Raw genomic sequence first — 22,966 nt, 5'->3', positions numbered from 1 at the left:
ATAAAAACCGTTTGACGTTTTTTTTTCCAAATTTAGATATGTTGTGTCCTGCGACTATATGAAGGTCGTTCAATTTTTATCATGACAAGTTACAGACCAAGTTCGAATTTTGTTCTAATCTGATGATTTTATGCACATGGTTCTTGGACTTAAAACAAATGCTCTCAAATAATCAGTTTTCCGCAATTTTTGTTCGTCATGCTTTAAGATAAGGATTTGAAAATTGGTTTTATGATTTGATCATGACAAGCAACATATCAAGCTGGAATTTTATTCCGGTCTGATATTTTAGTGCCGAGGGTCCTTGTTTGTCATATAGTTTACACCATGATAAGTTATAGATCAAGTTTGAATTGTGTTCCTATACAACGAATTTGTAATTGGTATAGGGGACTATTATGTATTGCCATGCAAGACTAACACAATGCTTGTTTTTTTCTGAATTTAGAATCTTACCTAGTTTTCGAATATATTCGTAATTATTTAACTGGACATCTACAATGCTTATTCAGCACTGGCTATTGGGAAAATGTATAGTTTCCGTATCCATGACGTGTGTCGGATGGAAGTCGACGATTCAGCAATCCAACGACAAGAAATTACCAACAGACATGTTTAGGTCTGACATCAATAGACAGTTTGTTTACAGCACCATAAGCTCAAAACATGCCAATCACTGATGTTACAGGATGGGGTAAGACCGTGACATAGAAAAAAAAATGCAGGTTCTAATGACATCCAGTTCTAACTAGTCTTAAGTTGGAAACCAAATCTATGAATTATTGAATTCCAAGACAATACTACATGATTGTCATCAGCGATGATTTTAAACCTTTTTACAAAATTCAGTGAACGAATCTGCCTTCTAACAGCGATGCACTAGTATAATGTTTCAAAATTCAGCTAAAAGTTACGCAGTTTCAAACAAAAATCAAATTTTACTATTAATCTGGATTGTTGCTAAAGCCACTTTGATGCCGATAGGATGGTGTTGTTATATACCAACACAAGTTACTAGTAAACAAAACATATACGGTTTTCAACGTTCTAGGAATACGATAATGACTGAAAAAACCGTGCGAAGAACGTGAATATTCCATATGGGGTTACTGTAGGTGAAGCTTACTTCTATACCTCGTCACTAGAACACTGTGTAACGAATTTGTCTTGCCGTTATGTTAACATATGGTATTTAGACAAGAGGCCGGGCCATCAAAGTGATCAAGTCTTAAATACCGTTAGCATTAAGAACCTAATTTCATTGGTCTAGGTGTACATTTTTTAAATATTTTGTAATCGTTCATCATCAATTTCTTCGTCTCTTCAGATTTACCCCAACCATCGTGTTGTTTTTAAAAAGGAACGTAAGTAACACCACTACTAACCGGGTAAAGAAATAACCCCACCTACTTAATAAACCCCATATGAAATATACACGTTCTCCACGCGGTTGCCTTTAACCAATCATATTCCGAGAAATGTATAGGAGGTAAAATAAAGGGTCATATACCTTGCCAAAGTATCAAATCAACTCTAGTATGATATATTCGAATGACCGACTGGTCTATTTCAAGCGGGACGTTCACTATGTGAAGTTGTTTCGTTGCTGAATGTTTAGAGATTAGGATCATCTTTCATGATGTTGGAATGCTTTCGCCGGGCGACTTAATAGACTGAACATCGACTTTTGCTTAACTTTCCTTTTAGATATAACTTCATTTTTTTTAAACATATGTTTAGAGTTAACCCCTTTTCAATTGATTGTTTATAGTTGATATGTTGTACTGTTGATATTACTTTTCCGGGTTCTGGGTGGATAGGCACCTTCAAATATATGCCGTGTGAACCCACCGTGACGATATTTATAGTTACCTTACCCAATTAAGTTAAGAACCTGCCATATACATTCTGTTCAGTGATTGTTGGTGCATGTCTATTATATATTTTCACCGAAATTGTTTTGTTCTAATTAAACCGGTGTATAGTTTGCTCAATTGAATTGTTTCATTAGTTTTCATGTCGGCAGTTTTGATGCCTATAATTGCTTGCCGATCCACTATATTTGAACATTAGTGAATACCCCTATAGTTGTCTTATTGGTAATCAAAACCGCTCACCTCTCCTTATTCTTATCAAGTATTTGTATAGCATCATTGTATACACATCTTTCGTTTTTTTTTAGATATATTTCTGCAACCCGACCGAATACATAATTAAAATACCGTGATTATTATTTGCACTTCATAATTCATTTCATCTGCAGTAAAATCATGTCGGAGAGCAAGCCTTGAGACTTTTATTAATTTGTTCTAATCTAACTAAAACATGTGTAATACATCTACGTTACATAGCCTAACTGAAAGTACGGCCGCCGGAGTCAGCTAGGACATAGGCCGGGGCGGCAAACTATTTTTGAAGGAATATTTTTTTAACTGGACCATAACGAGATAACTATTTACTCAAAACTATATTTTTTTTTATTTCAAAACAATTGTTTTAACTTGTGACAGAGTATTTGAAATAAAAAATAAAGTTCTTTTCAGTCCGTTATACTTTAAAAGTTTTATGCGGGTACGAAACATACCTTTTGGTTATCACTTGACGCTCAGCTGATAATGAATCATGTGATCACCACAGTTTAAAGATGGCGGTAACCGTAACATTTGTTTCAAAAGTTTGTTCAGTTGTTCTCCTTTTTATTGTTCTATTGGAGACAACTTTTGCGTTAAGAACGGTAAGATCATATTATTTTTTTAGACAAAATAATATATTTCCATTATTTCTGTCAAGTAATGAGATATGTAAGAGAAATTGAAAACTGTGACTTAAAAATTATTTAAATGTACAACTATAATTTTAGATACATAAAAAATGTGCATGTATATGTGTATATATTTCTCTGATACCATTAATATTAATGTTTAGATATTGACAACTTTCCAATTTCAGCGTAAAATATTTGAGAATAAAAAGAACGTATCAGACTGCCTCAAAAATCCTTACAATACATCATGTACATGTATATAAATACAAAATGTAAATCTATTTGGCATATTTTTTTTATAATAACATGTAACTCAACTAGAACAAGTACATTTTATACGCCTAAAAATACCCATTCTGGCTGACATGTTGATTTGTTGGAAAATGCGTCATGGGACATAGTGATATTAAAGTTTACTAGTAAAATGCATTGATAGACTATTTTCATATTACAGACTTTAAACCACAGAGTTTATATTTTTTGACAGATTGCTTTCTCTTTGGTAGGACACCCTGGTACTCAGTCTACCAAGACCAATGTAAAGAAGAAAAAAAAGCTTTTAATCAGTTTATTATACATGTTATACAGTGTATTAAAGAAGGAAATTAACTGTTTGATGTAAATCATGATTAAATGTTGTTACAGAATAATAAGTGAATCTATAGGTTAATAATCATCACTATAGTGTACTGTATTCAAAATAAAATGTGCCATATATATATTCTGTTCGTTGAAGTTTTCTGAAATCTACAGGTACAGTAACTATTCTGCTGAACAGTTCTGTCTATCATGTCTATATATTTATATGATACATTTGTACATGGATGATGCTATTAAAATATATCTTTTAATTATAGATACAAACTGAATTAAATCCTGGGTGTGATGACACAAAGGAAGATTGTGCAGGAGGTGTGGCTTACATCAAAGCTATCGGAGATCAAAATACATTCCATTATATACTCACAGCCATCGGACCACCCACCGTCCTGGTCATCATGACTGAGAAAACAACAAAAGATGCAGGAATAAGCATCAATTGGGAGAACTTTAAATCAGGCAATATCACAGAAATGGAAAACTCAATCAAACTAGATCCAAGTTATAAAGTATTGTATTCTTATGGAGTTGTTTTTACAAGGGTAAATAAACTGATATATATATATATATTTTATACACTTAAAGTTGAGAATGGAAATGGGGAATGTGTCAAAGAGACAACAACACAATCATCATGACCATAGAACAGACAATTTTTCTGTTCATTTTACAGGCCACATGCATAAAATAAATCTGTTGATTGTTTTTTTTGGGGGGTTCTCTACTCAATACTGATTATATTATATATCATATACATGTATCATGTATTATATCACAATGTGATTAACTAAAAAATAAGACACCTCAACATACTATTTAAGAGTAAATCAGTTTCTTGAAGACACTTCAATACATGTATATTATCAGAGTGTACATCAATTTTTTGAAGACGCCTTGATGTACATGATGTATTGTCATAGAATAAATCAGTTTCTTGAGGACACCTTTATGTACATGTATTGTCATAATCAGTTTCTTAAAGATACCTTAATATTATTATACATCTAGAGTAAGTTTATTTCTTGAAGACACATCAATAGACATGTATTACTGTATTATCATAGTGTAAATTGATTTCTTTGGTTAATATTCAATTAAATCATCATTGATCATGTACATAAATATAATTTTATTTACTTTTCAGTTATTTCAATACAACGACACAGGAGATGTAGCAGAGCTAGGGAAATTAAATCTGAACAAAACAGCCTTTAAAGTGTTTGACTTCTCTAGATCAATGTTTGAATGGTTCGACCTGAAAGCCATCTCATCAGATTCTGCTATTAAGTTGAGGGTTAAAAATAGTTCAGCTATAATGGGACAGACAATAAATAATGGCTCCTTAGAATTTAAAGTGAGTTTAAAATTCACAGGCACATACCTTACTTATTTTAGACTAGTTACTTGTCATGCTTGTAGGGATAATTATGACTAAACTACTAAGTCATACCAGTAATGTTTCATTCTGACAAATGTATTTTATTGACAAACAAGTAATTTATTTAAAGATACATGTACTTCTGAAAAATGATTGTACTAACTACGGAAGAAGTACTTATCACATTAGGTCATACTTTTATTTAAATTGTTTAACAAACAATTACATGTAGATCTTTAGTTATTTGAAGAAGCCACTTATAATTTAAATTTAATGTAATGACTCACTGCAACAACAGTCAAAATCTCATTGTTCATGTGATTATGAATGCATTTTTGTGATTATGAATGAATGGCAGGGGCGTAGCTAGATATCCAGCGAACTGTAGGCACCAATCGGCAGGGGGTCTGGGGGCCGCTTAAAGCCCCCAGTAGGTCCAGGCAGACGGAAAACGGTTTTCAGCATTTTAGCTGCATAATTTTATGAACAAAAATATTAAATTTACTGGTCATTTATTCATGATAATTATAATATACATGATGAAAAGTTCGAAGAATTATGAGTTATCTGACTTGTGAATTAGATAACGCAGCACAGTCGGAAATATGGTGAAAAAATTACAATATATATATGCACTGCCCAGCGTAGATCAGCGTACCCCTTTAATTAAGCAGTACACCCTGTTTGGTATTTTCATATCTATTCCGTTCTGATTGATATATTACGTATAACTTAATTAATAGTAAATATTGTGACGATCCTTCATTAAAAAAAAATAAGGCACCCACGTAAACACTGATATTACTTTATAATAAAACTATCTTTTTGGCTAGACAAAAAAAACATCAATATTTGTTTATTCTTAAACCTTTACCATAGCCACACAAACACATACACACAGTTCTGTTCTGTTCATTCCATCGTAAAAAAATTCAAGAAATTCGTATTTCTTTACATCCTTTTCTGTAAAATCCCTACCTGCTTAGGAATTTGGACAATTTTTTTTACAATAAATACAACAGGGAGATAGGTCCTGTAATAGGTGTCGTCCAAGACGAAGGTCTGGAAATTTGAAAATGCCATGCATTGGAAAATGAGGGATTATTGGATAGGAGCAGAAATTTTGCCTTTCAGTAGACCAACTACGAACTCCACAAAGAGAGGCATTCTCTCTATAACTAGGCATCGGATTTAATGTCCTCATTCTGACCTGACGTGACTGCGTAGTTATACATCCTGCACAGTCAAACGGACAACCAACATTGGCAAGTCGGGTGAAGGCAAAGTGGAAAGCTAATTGAAAACTAACAACAACTAATTAAAATAAAACCCTCCTGTGTCTATGTTGAGGTTTATTCAAGTTCTTGTTAATAGAAGTGAAATGATCTGAACCAACTAAAGTTCAAGTTTATAGATTCTATATGTAAAGGTAAAATCATACTGACATTCATTTCTATCCAATATTTCATTCACTATAAGAACGAGAGGCTAGTGTACAGATGACATGCGATAATCAAAGAGTTTTGACAGATAACGTTGTTTATCATTTTTTTTCAGAAAAAAAAAAAAAATATTTGTGAAAAATTATGTGTAGGCACGTGCCTATAGTGCCTTACGGCAGCTACGCCCCTGAATGGAGATTCATATACATGTATTGTATTCCAGGAGACCGCAACTCAATAACAAACAAACCAAACAGAAATATTGCCTTAAAAGATGAGAATTCACACCATATAAATTCTACCAAAAAAAACATGTAAAATATTAATTTATGAACTGCTTGAATTGGGTCATGATTGACTGACATGTAATCCTCCCGAAGGTGCATGTAATATGCTTTTTGTGTGTTTGACAAAAAAACTTAAAAAATGATGACACTTAAATCAAAGTCTTTATAGATGTATTCTATAACTAAACTACCACAAAAAACATGCAAATTCATTGGAGCAAAAGCATTTCAAAGAAGATGTTTTTTTGGTCAGGTAACTTAAATAATGAGTTAAAGATTTCTCCTAGAAGAAATTTAAAGTTCCCACTGAATAAACTTTACAGAGAACAATAACTATGGTATTTATTCAATGGGACAATAGACTAGACAAAAGTTTAAATACCTTGATCAAGAGCACATGACTCTCATTTCTTTCACAATAAAAAAAATAGTTTTATTTGTAATTTCAGTTTATGTTTTTTGACCACATGGATAGGGCTACAGATTTACCCCATCTACAGTATACTGAAGATACCAGTCAGTTTGACTTTAAACTGATGAATATTAATACAGGGAACATGTCACTATCCAGATTTGCTTTAGAAACTGTATTGTTCAGCACAGACTCTGCAGATAAAGATATGAAATTTGATGAGACCAAGTCTATAGATGATGAATACACACCTGGAGTGTTTACAGTATGTATTTTATATTTAAGTTTTTATTTCTAATCATATTTAGTGTCACACTGGCTATGTTCACATGTGATCCCTTTTTATTGTTAGACAAGGACCAACACACTAGATCTTATAATTCAAATTTTAGTTCTTTCATGTAGAAATTATAACAAACACATGTATATATAGTTTATAGTTTTTGTCCTATTTTTATACATTTGTACTACATTTTTTGTAGAGAAAATGATAACATATTTACTATTATTTATTTTCCCCCATTTTGCAAATGAATGTGTAATTTCATAAATTAGTCTATTCAATAACAATTCTCTTGTCTTTTCAAAGTACTCTTACTGATCATGAGGGCTTGTTTAGTTATTTATTACTCTTGCTGATCTCATTATTTATCTTTATTTATTTTACATAATGATGAAGCAAATTTAATTCTGCTTCCTGTTCTGTAGAGTTTCATGCTGTAAATGTTTTCATTTTTGCAATAAACATTTTTGCAATAAACATGATAAATGTAATGTAAATAAACTCCCAATTGTTATTATCCATTCATGTTCCTTGTTTCTATTGTTTATTTCTCACATTACCCAATTTATTTCTGACAGATATCAAACTGGCTAACCAGACCAGAGAAAGAAGAACAGGGTGGTTTTCTTCAACATAAACCAGTGTGTTATACTAAAGCACATCGTGAGCGAGCTGTTGGGACTTATGTCAGAGGTTATGGTCTGACCAAAGTGACAGACCTTCAGTATTTATTAAACCAAAGTGCAGTTCTAGCCTACTTTGGAAGTGCACATATGGCTAACTTGAGAATAAGCTCTACAAACTTTTCATTTGGTCTAAGTGAAGATGGAACATTTACAAAGAATAATTACACTGTTTGGTTAGTACATATTATTTAAAAACAAAATTGTACCAAATAATATGATTGGTTCAAGTATACTTAACTGAGATGTGTTTTCACTTAAAATTTTTCAGTAAATTTAAAAAAAAACAATTCTGTATATTTTTTGCAAACTTATGGGCGTCAAGTTGGTTACCTATTCCCTATTCCCTATTCGTTACCTATTCCCTATTCCCTATTCGTTACCTATTCGTTACCTATTCCCTATTCCCTATTCGTTACCTATTCGTTACCTATTCCCTATTCCCTATTCGTTACCTATTCGTTACCTATTCCCTATTCCCTATTCGTTGCCTATTCGTTACCTATTCCCTATTCCCTATTCGTTGCCTATTCGTTACCTATTCCCTATTCCCTATTCGTTACCTATTCGTTACCTATTCCCTATTCCCTATTCGTTACCTATTCGTTACTTATTTGATTTTTAATATCCTTCCCCCTTTTTAATTATGGCATTGAAAAGTTTAATATGGCTGCCATGGAAACGGCACAATTGTGAAAAAAAATCTGTTTTTTTTTTGGGGTGAACTGTTTGGATATGCTTCAACTCAGAATCATCATATTTTAAAACAATGTAGGTGCCCACTATATACAGGTGTTGGATGACTTTGGCGATCATTGGAACTACAATGTTGCCATGGAAACTACACCAAAATTTTCAAAATTCTCAAAATGCTCAAAACTTCATGAAACTTCACAGCAATGATGAGCAACAATGGTAGATGTGGCATTTGGAGTTGGAATTTCCAAAATAGGTCTTGTTACCATGGAAACAATGCAAAAAGGTCAAAAATTTCAAAAATAAGAATTTTGAGTAAACTGGATGAAACTTTACAGGATGGTAACTGGCATAGATAGGCAGAGTCGGATTTTGAAGTTAGAATTTTCAAAATGGCAGCCGTAACCATGGAAACAGCAAAAATATCTAACATTTCAAAATGTTCAAACTTAATGAAACTTTGCAAAAATGTTACTAGACATCTGTAGATGCTCTCTTTCACTTTGGAATTGTCAAAATGGCTGCCGCGCACCTGGTAATAGGGGGAAGGGTGCCATCCGTTATTGCTAGCAATTACAAATCTAGTTGTTAATACTCTTACATATGGTAATAGTTCTAAATTTGTTGAGGTAAAATGATCTTTTTTTGACCTATTTATATGTGTTTGTGCTCAACCGATCCTTTTACTTCATGTTCGATACGCATTTGTTCCTTACTTGTTTTTTTTTTATACGTTCTACTTTTTAACTGCTTTATGTCCGTATGTTTGAAGATGGATCTTGGTTCGACGGGATGAAATCACCGTGTTAGCACTTGAAGATGTGGTATGATTGCCAATGAGACAACACTCCACATTAGACCAAAATGACACAGAAATTATCAACTATAGTTTACTGTACGGCCTTCAACAATGAGCAAAGCCCAAACCGTGAAGTCACCTATAAAAGGCCCAGGCATGACAACCTCATACAATTCAAACAACAAAATTGACCGCCGTATTTCATATACAAAAAAAAACGGAAATATGTAACACAAAAACAAACAATAACTACTTAATTTCAGGCTTATAATACGAACATCTTACGTTGCACCTTTTAAAACATCATTTTCAATTGTTTTGTTGTCACTGGTGGAAGATTTGGGCTCTTAGAGGTGATATAACTCTATAAGTGCATTTGTATCCGTTCCAGCGCTCGGAAAATACCCTGTTACCTATTCGTTACTTATTCGCTTTTCAAAAGTTTTTTTGTACGTTTCACCTTTTAGAAAAGAATGTTCAATTAAGTTCATATCTCTGGTGGTAATAATGTGTTCTTATAGATGAAATACCCCTATTAGCACATATGTACTCGTTCTAGCGCTCGGATAATACCCTGTTACTTATTCGTTCCTTATTTGCTTTTAATGCACGGGGTATACGTTGCACCTTGAAATAAATCGTTTTTTAATTGTGTTCATGTCTCTGGTGGTAACAATGTGTTCTTAGAGATGAGATGACCCTATTAGAGCGCATGAACCCGTTCCAGCGCTCGGTAAATACCTTGTTACCTATTCGTTACCTATTCGTTACCTATTCACTTATGATACGTTTGTTGTACGTTGCACCTTTGAGAAAAGGATTTTCTATTAAATTCATATATCTAGTGGTAATAATGTGTTCTTATAGATGAAATAGCCCTATTACCGCGTATGTACCCGTTCCAGCGCTCAGTAAATACCCTGTTACCTGTTCGTTACCTTTTCGTTACCTATTCACTTATAATACGTTTCTTGTACGTTGCATCTTTTAGAAAAGAATTTTCAATTGTGTCAGTGTCTCTGGTGGTAAAAATGTGTTCTTAGAGATGAAAATACCCTATTGGCGCGCATGTACCCGTCCCAGCGCTCCGTTTATAACCTGTTACCTATTCGTTACCTATTCACTTTTAATATATTTGTTGTACGTTGCACCTTTTAGAAAGGGATTTTCAATTGTGCCCATAAGTCTGGTGGTAACAATGTGTTCTTAGAGATGAAATGACCATATTAGCGCGCATGTACCCGTTCCAGCGCATGGTAAATACCCTGTTACCTATTCGTTACCTCTTCGTTACCTATTCGTTACCTATTCACTTATAATCCGTTTGTTGTACGTTGTACCTGTTAGAAAAGTATTTTTAATTGTCTTTATGTCTCTTGTGATAACAATGTGTTCTTAGAGATGAAATTACCCTATTACCGCGCATGTACCCGTTCCAGCGCTCGGTTAATACCCTGTTACCTATTCACTTAAAATACGTTTGTTGTACGTTGCACCTTTTAGAAAAGGATTTTTAATTGTCTCCATGTCTCTTGTGATAACAATGTGTTCTTAGAGATGAAATTATCCTATTAGCGCGCATGTACCCGTTTCAGCGCTAGGTAAATACCCTGTTACCTATTCGTTACCTTTTCGTTACCTATTCACTTATAGAACGTTTGTTGTACGTTGCACCTTTAAGCAAAGGATTTTCAATTAAATTCATATCTCTGGTGTTAATAATGTGTTCTTAGAGATGAAAGACCCCTATTGGCGCGTATGTACCCGTTCCAGCGCTCAGTTAATACCCTGTTTCTTATTCGTTCCTTATTTGCTTTTTATGCACGAGGTATACGTTGCACCTTGAAATAGATCGTTTTTTAATTGTGTTCATGTCTCTGGTGGTAACAATGTGTTCTTAGAGATGAAATGACCCTATTAGAGCGCATGTACCCGTTCCAGCGCTCGGTAAATAACCTGTTACCTATTCGTTACGAATTCGCTTTCAATGCGTGGGGTATACGGTGCACCTTGAAATGAATCGTTTTTTAATTGTTTTCAAGTCTCTGGTGGTAAGAATGTGTTCTTAGAGATGAAAGTACCCTATTAGCGCGCATGTACCCGTTCCAGCGTTCGGTTAATACCCTGTTACCTATTCGTTACCTATTCGTTACCTATTCACTTATAATACGTTTGTTGTACATTGCACCTTTTAGAAAAGGTTTTTTAATTGTCTACATGTCTCCGGTGGTAACAATGTGTTCTTAGAGATGAAATGACTCTATTAAAGCGCATGTACCCGTTCCAGCGCTCGGTAAATACCCTGTTACCTATTCGTTACTTATTCGCTTTTAATGCGCGGGGTATACGGTGCACCTTAAAATAAATCGTTTTTTAATTGTGTTCATGTCTCTGGTGGTAACAATGTGTTCTTAGAGATGTAATGACCCTATTAGCGCGCATGTACCCGTTCCAGCGCTCGGTTAATACCCTGTTACCTATTCGTTACCTATTCACTTATAATACGTTTGTTGTACATTGCACCTTTTAGAAAAGGATTTTCAATTGTGCCCATGTCTCTGGTGGTAACAATGTGTTCTTAGAGATGAAATGACTCTATTAAAGCGCATGTACCCGTTCCAGCGCTCGGTTAATACCCTGTTACCTATTCGTTACTTTTTCGCTTGTTAATGCGCGGGGTATACGGTGCACCTTGAAATAAATCGTTTTTTAATTGTGTTCATGTCTCTGGTGGTAACAATGTGTTCCTAGAGATGAAATGACCCTATTAAAGCGCATGTAACCGTTCCAGCGCTCGGTAAATAACCTGTTACCTATTCGTTACTTATTCGCTTTTAATGCGCGGGGTATACGGTGCCCTTTGAAATGAATCTTTTTTTAATTGTTTTCAAGTCTCTGGTGGTAACAATGTGTTCTTACAAATGAAATGACTCTATTAGAGCGCATGTACCCGTTCCAGCGCTCGGTAAATAACTTGATACCTATTCGTTACTTATTCGCTTTTAATGCGCGGGGTGTACGGTGCACCTTGAAATGAATCGTTTTTTTAATTGTTTTCAAGTCTCTGGTGGTAACAATGTGTTCTTAGAGATGAAATGACCCTATTAGAGCGCATGTACCCGTTCCAGCGCTTGGTAAATAACCTGTTACCTATTCGTTACCTATTCGCTTTTGATGCGCGGGGTATACGGTGCGCACCTTCAAATACATCTTTTTATAATTGTGTTCATGTCTCTAATGGTAACAATGTGTTCTTAGTGATGAAATGACCCTATAAGAGCGCATGAACCCGTTCCAGCGCTCGGTTAATACCCTGTTACCTATTCGTTACCTATTCGTTACCTATTCACTTATAATACGTTTGTTGTACGTTGCACCTTTTAGAAAAGGATTTTTAATTGTCTCCATGTTTCTTGTGGTAACAATGTGTTCTTAGAGATGTAATTACCCTATAAGCGCCCATGTACCCGTTCTAACGCTCAGTAAATACCCTGATACCTATTCGTTACCTATTCACTTATAATACGTTTGTTGTACGTTGCACCTTTTAGAAAAGGATTTTCAATTGTGTCCGTGTCTCTGGTGGTAACAATGTGTTCTTAGGGGGAGGGTTGAGATCTCACAAACATGTTTAACCCCGCTGCATTTTTGCGCCTGTCCCAAGTCAGGAGCCTCTGGCCTTTGTTAGTCTTGTATTATTTAAATTTTAGTTTCTTGTGTAAAATTTGGAAATTAGTATGGCGTTCATTATCACTGAACTAGTATATGTTTGTTAGGGGCCAGCTGAAGGACACCTCCGGGTGCGGGAATTTCTCGCTACATTGAAGACCTGTTGGTGACCTTCTCCTGTTGTGTTTTTTTTATTTTGGTCGCGTTGTTGTCTCTTTGACACATTTCCGATTTCTATTCTCAATTTTATTAGAGATGAAATGACCCTATAAGATCGCATGAACCCGTTCCAGCGCTCGGTTAATACCCTGTTAACTATTCGTTACCTATTCGTTACCTATTCACTTACAATACGTTTGTTGTACGTTGCACCTTTAAGAAAAGGATTTTTAATTGTCTCCATGTCTCTTGTGGTAACAATGTGTTCTTAGAGATGAAATACCCCTTTTAGCGCCCATGTACCCGTTCCAGCGCTCAGTAAATACCCTGTTACCTATTCGTTACCTATTCACTTATAATACGTTTGTTGTACGTTGCACCTTTTAGGAAAGAATTTTCAATTGTGTCTGTGTCTCTGGTGGTAACAATGTGTTCTTAGAGATGACATGACCCTATTAGCCCGCATGTACCCGTTCAAGCGCTCGGTTAATACCCTGTTACCTATTCGTTACCTATTCGTTACTTATTCGCTTTCAATATGTTTGTTGTACGTTGCACCTTTTAAAAAAGGATTTTCAATTGTGCACATGTCTCTGGTGGTAACAATGTGTTCTTAGGGGGAGGGTTGAGATCTCACAAACATGTTTAACCCCGCCGCATTTTTGCGCCTGTCCCAAGTCAGAAGCCTCTGGCCTTTGTTAGTCTTGTATTATTTAAATTTTAGTTTCTTGTGTACAATTTGGAAATTAGTATGGCGTTCATTATCACTGAACTAGTATATATTTGTTTAGGGGCCAGCTGAAGGACGCCTCCGGGCGCGGGAATTTCTCGCTACATTGAAGACCTGTTGGTGACCTTCTGCTGTTGTGTTTTTTTTATTTTGGTCGGGTTGTTGTCTCTTTGACACATTCCCCATTTCCATTCTCAATTTTATTAGAGATGAAATGACCCTATAAGAGCGCATGAACCCGTTCCAGCGCTCGGTTAATACCCTGTTACCTATTCGTTACCTATTCGTTACCTATTCACTTACAATACGTTTGTTGTACGTGGCACCTTTAAGAAAAGGATTTTTAATTGTCTCCATGTCTCTTGTGGTAACAATGTGTTCTTAGAGATGAAATACCCCTATTAGCGCCCATGTACCCGTTCCAGCGCTCAGTAAAAACCCTGTTACCTATTCGTTAACTATTCACTTATAATACGTTTGTTGTACGTTGCACCTTTTAGGAAAGGATTTTCAATTGTGTCCGTGTCTCTGGTGGTAACAATGTGTTCTTAGAGATGACATGACCCTATTAGCCCGCATGTACCCGTTCAAGCGCTCGGTTAATACCCTGTTACCTATTCGTTACCTATTCGTTACTTATTCGCTTTCAATATGTTTGTTGTACGTTGCACCTTTTAAAAAAGGATTTTCAATTGTGCACATGTCTCTGGTGGTAACAATGTGTTCTTAGAGATGAAATGACACTATTAGAGCAAATGTACCCGTTCCAGCGCTTGGTAAATAACCTGATACCTATTCGTTACCTATTCGCTTTTGATGCGCGGGGTATACGGTGCACCTTCAAATACATCTTTTTATAATTGTGTTCATGTCTCTAATAGTAACAATGTGTTCTTAGAGATGAAACCCAGAGACATAAACACAATAAAAAAACGATTTATTTCAAGGTGCAACGTATACCTCGTGCATAAAAAGCAAATAAGGAACGAATAAGAAACAGGGTATAAACTGAGCGCTGGAACGGGTACATACGCGCTAATAGGGGTATTTCATCTACAAGAACACATTATTACCACCAGAGATATGAATTTAATTGAAAATCCTTTTCTACAAGGTGTAACGTACAACAAACGTACTATAAGTGAATAGGTAACGAATAGGTAACGAATAGGTAACAGGGTATTAACCGAGCGCTGGAATGGGTACATGCAATCTTATAGGGGTAATACATCTATAAGAACACATTATTACCACCAGAGATATGAATTTAATTGAAAATCCTTTTCTTAAGGGTGCAACGTACAACAAATATATTAAAAGTGAATAGGTAACGAATAGGTAACAGGGTATTTACTGAGCGCTGGAACGGGTGCATGCACGCTAATAGGGTAATTTCATCTTTAAGAACACATTGTTACTACAAGAGACATGTAGACAATTAAAAAACCTTTTCTAAAAGGTGCAATGTACAACAAACGTATTATAAGTGAATAGGTAACGAATAGGTAACGAATAGGTAACGAATAGGTAACGAATAGGTAGCAAATAGGTAACGAATAGGTAACAGGGTGTTAACCGAACGCAGGAACGGGTACATGCGCGCTAATAGGGTCATTTCATCTCTAAGAACACATTCTTACCACCAGAGACTTGAAAACAATTAAAAAAAGATTCATTTCAAGGTGCACCGTACACCCCGCGCATTAAAAGCGAATAAGTAACGAATAGGTAACAAGTTATTTACCGAGCGCTGGAACGGGTGCATGCGCTCTAATAGAGTCATTTCATCTCTAAGAACACATTGTTACCACCAGAGACATGGGCACAATTGAAAATCCTTTTCTAAAAGGTACAATGTACAACAAACTTATTATAAGTGAATAGGTAACGAATAGGTAACAGGGTATTAACCGAGCGCTGGAGCGGGTACATGCGCGCTAATAGGGTCATTTCATCTCTAAGAACACATTGTTACCACCAGAGACTTGAAAACAATTAAAAAAAGATTCATTTAAAGATGCACCGTATACCCCGCACATTAAAAGCGAATAAGTAACGAATAGGTAACAGGTTATTTACCAAGCGCTGGAACGGTTACATGCGCTCTAAAAGGGTCATTTCATCTCTAAGAACACATTGTTACCACCAGAGACATGAACACAATTAAAAAACGATTTATTTCAAGGTGCACCGTATACCCCGCGCATTAAAAAGCGAATAAGTAACGAATAGGTAACAGGGTATTTACCGAGCGCTGGAACGGGTACATGCGCTTTAATAGAGTCATTTCATCTCTATGAACACATTGTTACCACCAGAGACATGGGCACAATTGAAAATCCTTTGCTAAAAGGTGCAATGTACAACAAACGTATTATAAGTGAATAGGTAACGAATAGGTAACAGGGTATTAACCGAGCGCTAGAACGGGTACATGAACCCTAATAGGGTCATTTCATCTCTAAGAACACATTGTTACCACCAGAGACTTGAAAACAATTAAAAAAAGATTCATTTCAAGGTGAACCGTATACCCCGCGCATTAAAAGCGAATAAGTAACGAATAGGTAACAGGTTATTTACCGAGCGCTGGAACGGGTACATGCGCGCTAATACGGTCATTTCATCTCTAAGAACACATTGTTACCACCAGAGACATGAACACAATTAAAAAACGATTTATTTCAAGGTGCACCGTATACCCCGCGCATTAAAAGCGAATAAGTAACGAATAGGTAACAGGGTATTTACCGAGCGCTGGAACGGGTACTTGCGCTTGAATAGAGTCATTTCATCTCTAAGAACACATTGTTACCACCAGAGACATGTGCACAATTGAAAATCCTTTTCTAAAAGGTGCAATGTACAACAAGCGTATTATAAGTGAATAGGTAACGAATAGGTAACGAATAGGTAACAGGGTATTAAACGAACGCTGGAACGGGTACATGCGCGCTAATAGGGTAATTTCATCTCTAAGAACACATTGTTACCACCAGAGACTTGAAAACAATTAAAAAACGATTCATTCCAAGGTGCACCGTATACCCCGCGCATTAAAAGCGAATTAGTAACGAATAGGTAACAGGTTATTTACCGAGCGCTGGAACGGGTACATGCGCTCTAATAGGGTCATTTCATCTCTAAGAACACATTGTTACCACCAGAGACATGAACACAATTAAAAAACGATTTATTTCAAGGTGCAACGTATACCTCGTGCATAAAAAGCAAATAAGGAACGAATAAGAAACAGAGTATTAACTCAGGGCTGGAACGGGTACATACGCGCCAATAGGGGTCTTTCATCTCTAAGAACATATTATTAACACCAGAGATATGAATTTAATTGAAAATCCTTTGCTAAAAGGTGCAACGTACAACAAACGTTCTATAAGTGAATAGGTAACGAAAAGGTAACGAATAGGTAACAGGGTATTTACCTAGCGCTGAAACGGGTACATGCGCGCTAATAGGATAATTTCGTCTCTAAGAACACATTGTTATCACAAGAGACATGGAGACAATTAAAAATCCTTTTCTAAAAGGTGCAACGTACAACAAACGTATTATAAGTGAATAGGTAACAGGGTATTAATCGAGCGCTCGAACGGGTACATGCGCGGTAATAGGGTAATGTCATCTCTAAGAACACATTGTTATCACAAGAGACATAAAGACAATTAAAAATACTTTTCTAACAGGTACAACGTACAACAAACGGATTATAAGTGAATAGGTAACGAATAGGTAACGAATAGGTAACAGGGTATTTACCGTGCGCTGGAACGGGTACATGCGCGCTAATAAGGTCATTTCATCTCTAAGAACACATTGTTACCACCAGACTTATGGGCACAATTGAAAATCCTTTTCTAAATGGTGCAACGTACAACAAATATATTAAAAGTGAATAGGTAACGAATAGGTAACAGGTTATTAACGGAGCGCTGGGACAGGTACATGCGCGACAATAGGGTATTTTCATCCTAAGAACACATTTTTACCACCAGAGACACGGACACAATTGAAAATTCTTTTCTAAAAGATGCAACGTACAAGAAACGTATTATAAGTGAATAGGTAACGAATAGGTAACAGGGTATTTACTGAGCGCTGGAACGGGTACATACGCGGTAATAGGGGTATTTCATCTATGAGAACACATTATTACCACTAGAGATATGAATTTAATAGAAAATCCTTTTCTCAAAGGTGCAACGTACAACAAACGTATCATAAGTGAATAGGTAACGAATAGGTAACGAATAGGTAACGAATAGGTAACGAATAGGTAACAAGTTATTTACCGAGCGCTGGAACGGGTTCATGCGCTCTAATAGGGTCATCTCATCCCTAAGAACACATTGTTACCACCAGAGACATGAACACAATTAAAAAACGATTTATTTCAAGGTGCAACGTATACCTCTTGCATTAAAGCAAATAAGGAACGAATAAGTAACAGGGTATTATCCGAGCGCTAGAACGAGTACATATGTGCTAATAGGGGTATTTCATCTATAAGAACACATTATTACCACCAGAGATATGAACTTAATTGAAAATTCTTTCCTAAAAGGTGCAACGTACAAAAAACTTTGGAAAAGCGAATAAGTAACGAATAGGTAACAGGGTATTTTCCGAGCGCTGGAACGGATACAAATGCACTTATAGAGTTATATCACCTCTAAGAGCCCAAATCTTCCACCAGTGACAACAAAACAATTGAAAATGATGTTTTAAAAGGTGCAACGTAAGATACTCGTATTATAAGCCTGAAATTAAGTAGTCATTGTTTGTTTTTGTGTTACATATTTCGGTTTTTTTTATTGTATATGAAATACGGCGGTCAATTTTGTTGTTTGAATTGTATGAGGTTATCGTGCCTGGGCCTTTTATAGGTGACTACACGGTTTGGGCTATGCTCATTGTTGAAGGCCGTACAGTAAACTATAGTTGATAATTTCTGTGTCATTTTGGTCTAATGTGGAGTGTTGCCTCATTGGCAATCATACCACATCTTCTTTTTTATGCAAGTGCTAACACGGTGATTTCATCCCGTCGAGCCAAGATCCATCTTCAATCATACGGACATAAAGCAGTTAAAAAGTAGAACGTATAAAAAAACAAGTAAGGAACAAATGCGTATCGAACATGAAGTAAAAGGATCGGTTGAGCACAAACACATATAAATAGTTCATAAAAAGATCATTTTACCTCAACACATTAAGAACTATTACCATATGTAAGAGTATTAACAACTAGATTTGTAATTGCAATAACGGATGGCACCCTTCCCCCTATTACCAGGTGAGCGGCAGCCATTTTGACAATTCCAAAGTGAAAGAGAGCATCTACAGATGTCTATTAACATTTTTGCAAAGTTTCATTAAGTTTGAACATTTTAAAATGTTTGATATTTTTGCTGTTTCCATGGTTACGGCTGCCATTTTGAAAATTTTAACTTCAAAATCCGACTCTGCCTATGCCAGTTACCATCCTGTAAAGATTCATCCAGTTTACTCAAAATTCTTATTTTTGAAATTTTTGACCTTTTTGCATTGTTTCCATGGAAACAAGACCTATTTTGGAATTCCAACTCCAAATGCCACATCTACCATTGTTGCTCATCATTACTGTGAAGTTTCATGAAGTTTTGAGCATTTTGAGAATTTTGAAAATTTTGGTGTAGTTTCCATGGCAACATTGTAGTTCCAATGATCGCCAAAGTCATCCAACACCTGTATATAGTGGGCACCTACATTGTTTTAAAATATGATGATTCTGAGTTGAAGCATATCCAAACAGTTCACCAAAAACCAAAAACATATTTTTTTTCACAATTGTGCCGTTTCCATGGCAGCCATATTAAACTTTTCAATGCCATAATTAAAAAGGGGGATGGATATTAAAAATCAAATAAGTAACGAATAGGTAACGAATAGGTCACGAATAGGGAATAGGGAATAGGTAACGAATAGGTAACGAATAGGTCACGAATAGGGAATAGGGAATAGGTAACGAATAGGTAACGAATAGGGAATAGGGAATAGGTAACGAATAGGCAACGAATAGGGAATAGGGAATAGGTAACGAATAGGCAACGAATAGGGAATAGGGAATAGGTAACGAATAGGTAACGAATAGGGAATAGGGAATATGTAACGAATAGGTAACGAATAGGGAATAGGGAATAGGTAACGAATAGGTAACGAATAGGGAATAGAGAATAGGTAACGAATAGGGAATAGGGAATAGGTAACCAACTTGACGCCCATTGCAAACTTCATATTGCTTAGTTATTGGTCAAGGTCAAAAGTTTCTCAACCACAAAGTATGAACAAGTTAAGTACATAAAAAACCACAGAGAGGCTTAAACAGAATGGCCAACAAATCACTATGGCTGAGTTTTGGCTATGCAGCTTATAAATGAATTTAGGATGAAATAAATGGACTTCAAGGTACAGTCAGGGGACTTACTTAAACAAGTGATTTTCTAAATCACTGATTCAAGTAACATTATTTCCATAAAGGTTGGAAGTTAGAGTTGTCTTTCTTTAATAATCACCTATTTAAGTAGTACAAATTAATCACTAGAAGAAGTGATTTAATATAAATGTAGCTTTAAATATAGAATACTAATGATCCAGTGACTAATTATGTCTCTAAACTTATCAGAACCAACATCTGTGTTGTCTAGGATGACCAGGTCATGTCAGGTGATGACCTTGTACTGAATCTAGTATACTGACATAAAAATCTCTTGTTTAAGTATCAGACCTCAATTTCCTTCCCAAAATCACTTTTTTAAGTATCATTCTTTTAATAACCCCCACTAATTTCAACACCCCTGAACAGAGAAATTTTTATCGCGAACAGTAGAAAATTTTATTACATAATCTGAAAGATGAAACCTTGAACTTCACAGGAAAAATAATCCCACTGCTGTGAAATATCTTTTAAGAAAGTATCAGTTCATTATGGAATGCCATTATTATAGCATTTTTTGAACTAAAATAGAATTTTCAGGTAAATGATAGCATCAAAGGCATAAACCTTGCTACTTAAAAGAAGCAAAAAGTTCATATTTTTTAATTTTACTAATTTTTGAAGATGTTTTGTAAACCTGTGTGTTTAAAATTTTGAAAAAACTACAAAATCCCAATTTGTGACAAAACCTCGTATTTGCTACTCAAAAAAGTGATTTAAAAATCACTTATTTCAGTAAGTCCCCTGACTGATGTAGGTATAATACAACAGTAGAAAGTGCTAAGGTCAAACAGACTATCAACAAAAAACAAATGTCTATATTGTATGTTAAGCTCCAAACTGCTTTAATCATGGTACAATTTTGTGGTGTAGTACTGTACTGTAGTTATATTTTTTACCACTGCATAACAGAACTGCTATTAAAAAATTTGTTATAAACAATGTCATACATAATATCTGTTCCTGTTGGAACAAATATTCTATAACATTTATTTCTGTTAGAAACATATATTTTAATATCTATTCCAGTGGAAATAATATTCCAAAATATTTTTCCCATTTAGAACTTATGTTATGAAGGAATTTCTTTTTCGTGACAGTACAACACATTTAGGAGTTTTATGAATTACTATAACTGATATCTGGTGATTTGTGCAATGTTTAGTTGAAGAATATTAAAATTTTAAACAACTTTAAAGAGTAAGCTGTGAAATTTGCCTAAAAAGGTTTTTAATAGAGACAAAAAAAACATCAAGAAAAAACACCCAGCCCAAAGAGTAAATTTTTCATGAGAAAATAAATATTGTTTCATCTTTGTTCGAATAGAATGACTTGTCTCCCTTTGATGTGTTTGAAATACTTCATTTGTTGATATATACTGACATACAAGTTCAGATAAGATGCATTGATCTGCATAGATGTCAGTTTTCTTTAAATCAAAATGTATACCACTTTTTATGAAAATGTTGGCAAAACACACAAGATTAGTAATGAAAATTTTAGATTGCTGGTATTTAAAAAATTAAAATGAAGTAATTCTTATTTCCAATTTGATTAATAATGATTTTTTTTGTTGCAGGACTGGTTCCCTAGGTTACGGGAAACCTCCAATGGATGCTGTATCATCTCTAGTGGTTGTTGTGATATCTGTTGGACTTGGTATACCTGTTGTACTTATTATATTTGGCGGCATTTTTGTCTGTCTAAAGAAAAAATCAGATCCTCTTTTAGTTGATGTTTCTAAAAGTGCTATGTCTGTAAACTGAGTTCAATTCTGTGAAGTGATTAAAAAAATACTCATTTAATAGTTTTACTGAATGTTCTTTATAAGTCTTAGATATATACTATTAAAATAAGGTAAATATCCAATTAAGTCTTTTATAGTCTACAGCTTTCATGGTATCTGATTAATTAAACACATTTTTAGATAATAAAAATATGTCAAGGAAATCAAATGATAATAGATACTGACATGTTATTGTGCTATATTTTGAAATACAAGCATTGAAGAAGGAGAACTTTTTATGAGAATATCAGGACAATTGTTAAGAAAATAGTATGCTAACTGTGTGACCAGTGTTGTTAAAGAACATGCAAATATTTTTTTATCAAAAAGTGTTTTTGAAAATGTATCAGTTTCTGAGAAAAATTGATAAATTTTCAGATGAGTTACAAATAATAAACGGAAGGTTTAAAGCCATACAATTTGAAATCAGTAAATTATCATTGAAATTGTTTCTGTCCATTTAAAAGTACATATTATCTGTTTAACTGTGATATCTTTGTTCTTAAAGTATGTTTTACTTTAATAAAAAAAGTTAAATTTTATGTATGTTGATATTTGGGTTTTGGCTGGTAAAATCATACAATGAAAAAATGAATAAAATTGAACTATCTTTACACCACTTTAAGGTAAACTACAAAAAAGAACTGATTCTAAAAATTGTCAGGTCTTCCATTGGTTCCTTTGATTTATACATTGGTCTTAGTAAGGCTTTGTGATTTGCATGTATTTGTAACAATAGATAACCATGTGTTCCTGTCATGAGAAGGGATGATATATTTTCCAACT

The 22,966-nt window shown here is 34.8% G+C and overlaps 1 protein-coding gene across 1 annotated transcript; it reads left to right on the top strand.

Annotated features, from left to right (window-relative positions):
* Positions 1–2,585: 2,585 nt before the first annotated feature.
* On the top strand, positions 2,586–22,722 carry LOC134716248 (glycosylated lysosomal membrane protein-like). The gene is made up of 6 exons (XM_063579123.1): positions 2,586–2,734; positions 3,622–3,906; positions 4,509–4,718; positions 6,921–7,148; positions 7,745–8,025; positions 21,974–22,722. The coding sequence occupies exons 1-6, from the start codon at positions 2,645–2,647 to the stop codon at positions 22,158–22,160; spliced, it is 1,281 nt and encodes a 426-aa protein (XP_063435193.1). The 5' UTR covers positions 2,586–2,644; the 3' UTR covers positions 22,161–22,722.
* The last annotated feature ends 244 nt before the right edge of the window (positions 22,723–22,966 follow it).

The sequence above is a fragment of the Mytilus trossulus genome, chromosome 4 (genome assembly GCF_036588685.1).
Source record: "Mytilus trossulus isolate FHL-02 chromosome 4, PNRI_Mtr1.1.1.hap1, whole genome shotgun sequence".
NCBI lineage: Eukaryota > Metazoa > Mollusca > Bivalvia > Mytilida > Mytilidae > Mytilus > Mytilus trossulus.
The sequence above is the reverse complement of the archived record's forward strand: the minus strand, read 5'-3'. Positions and strand labels throughout refer to the sequence as shown.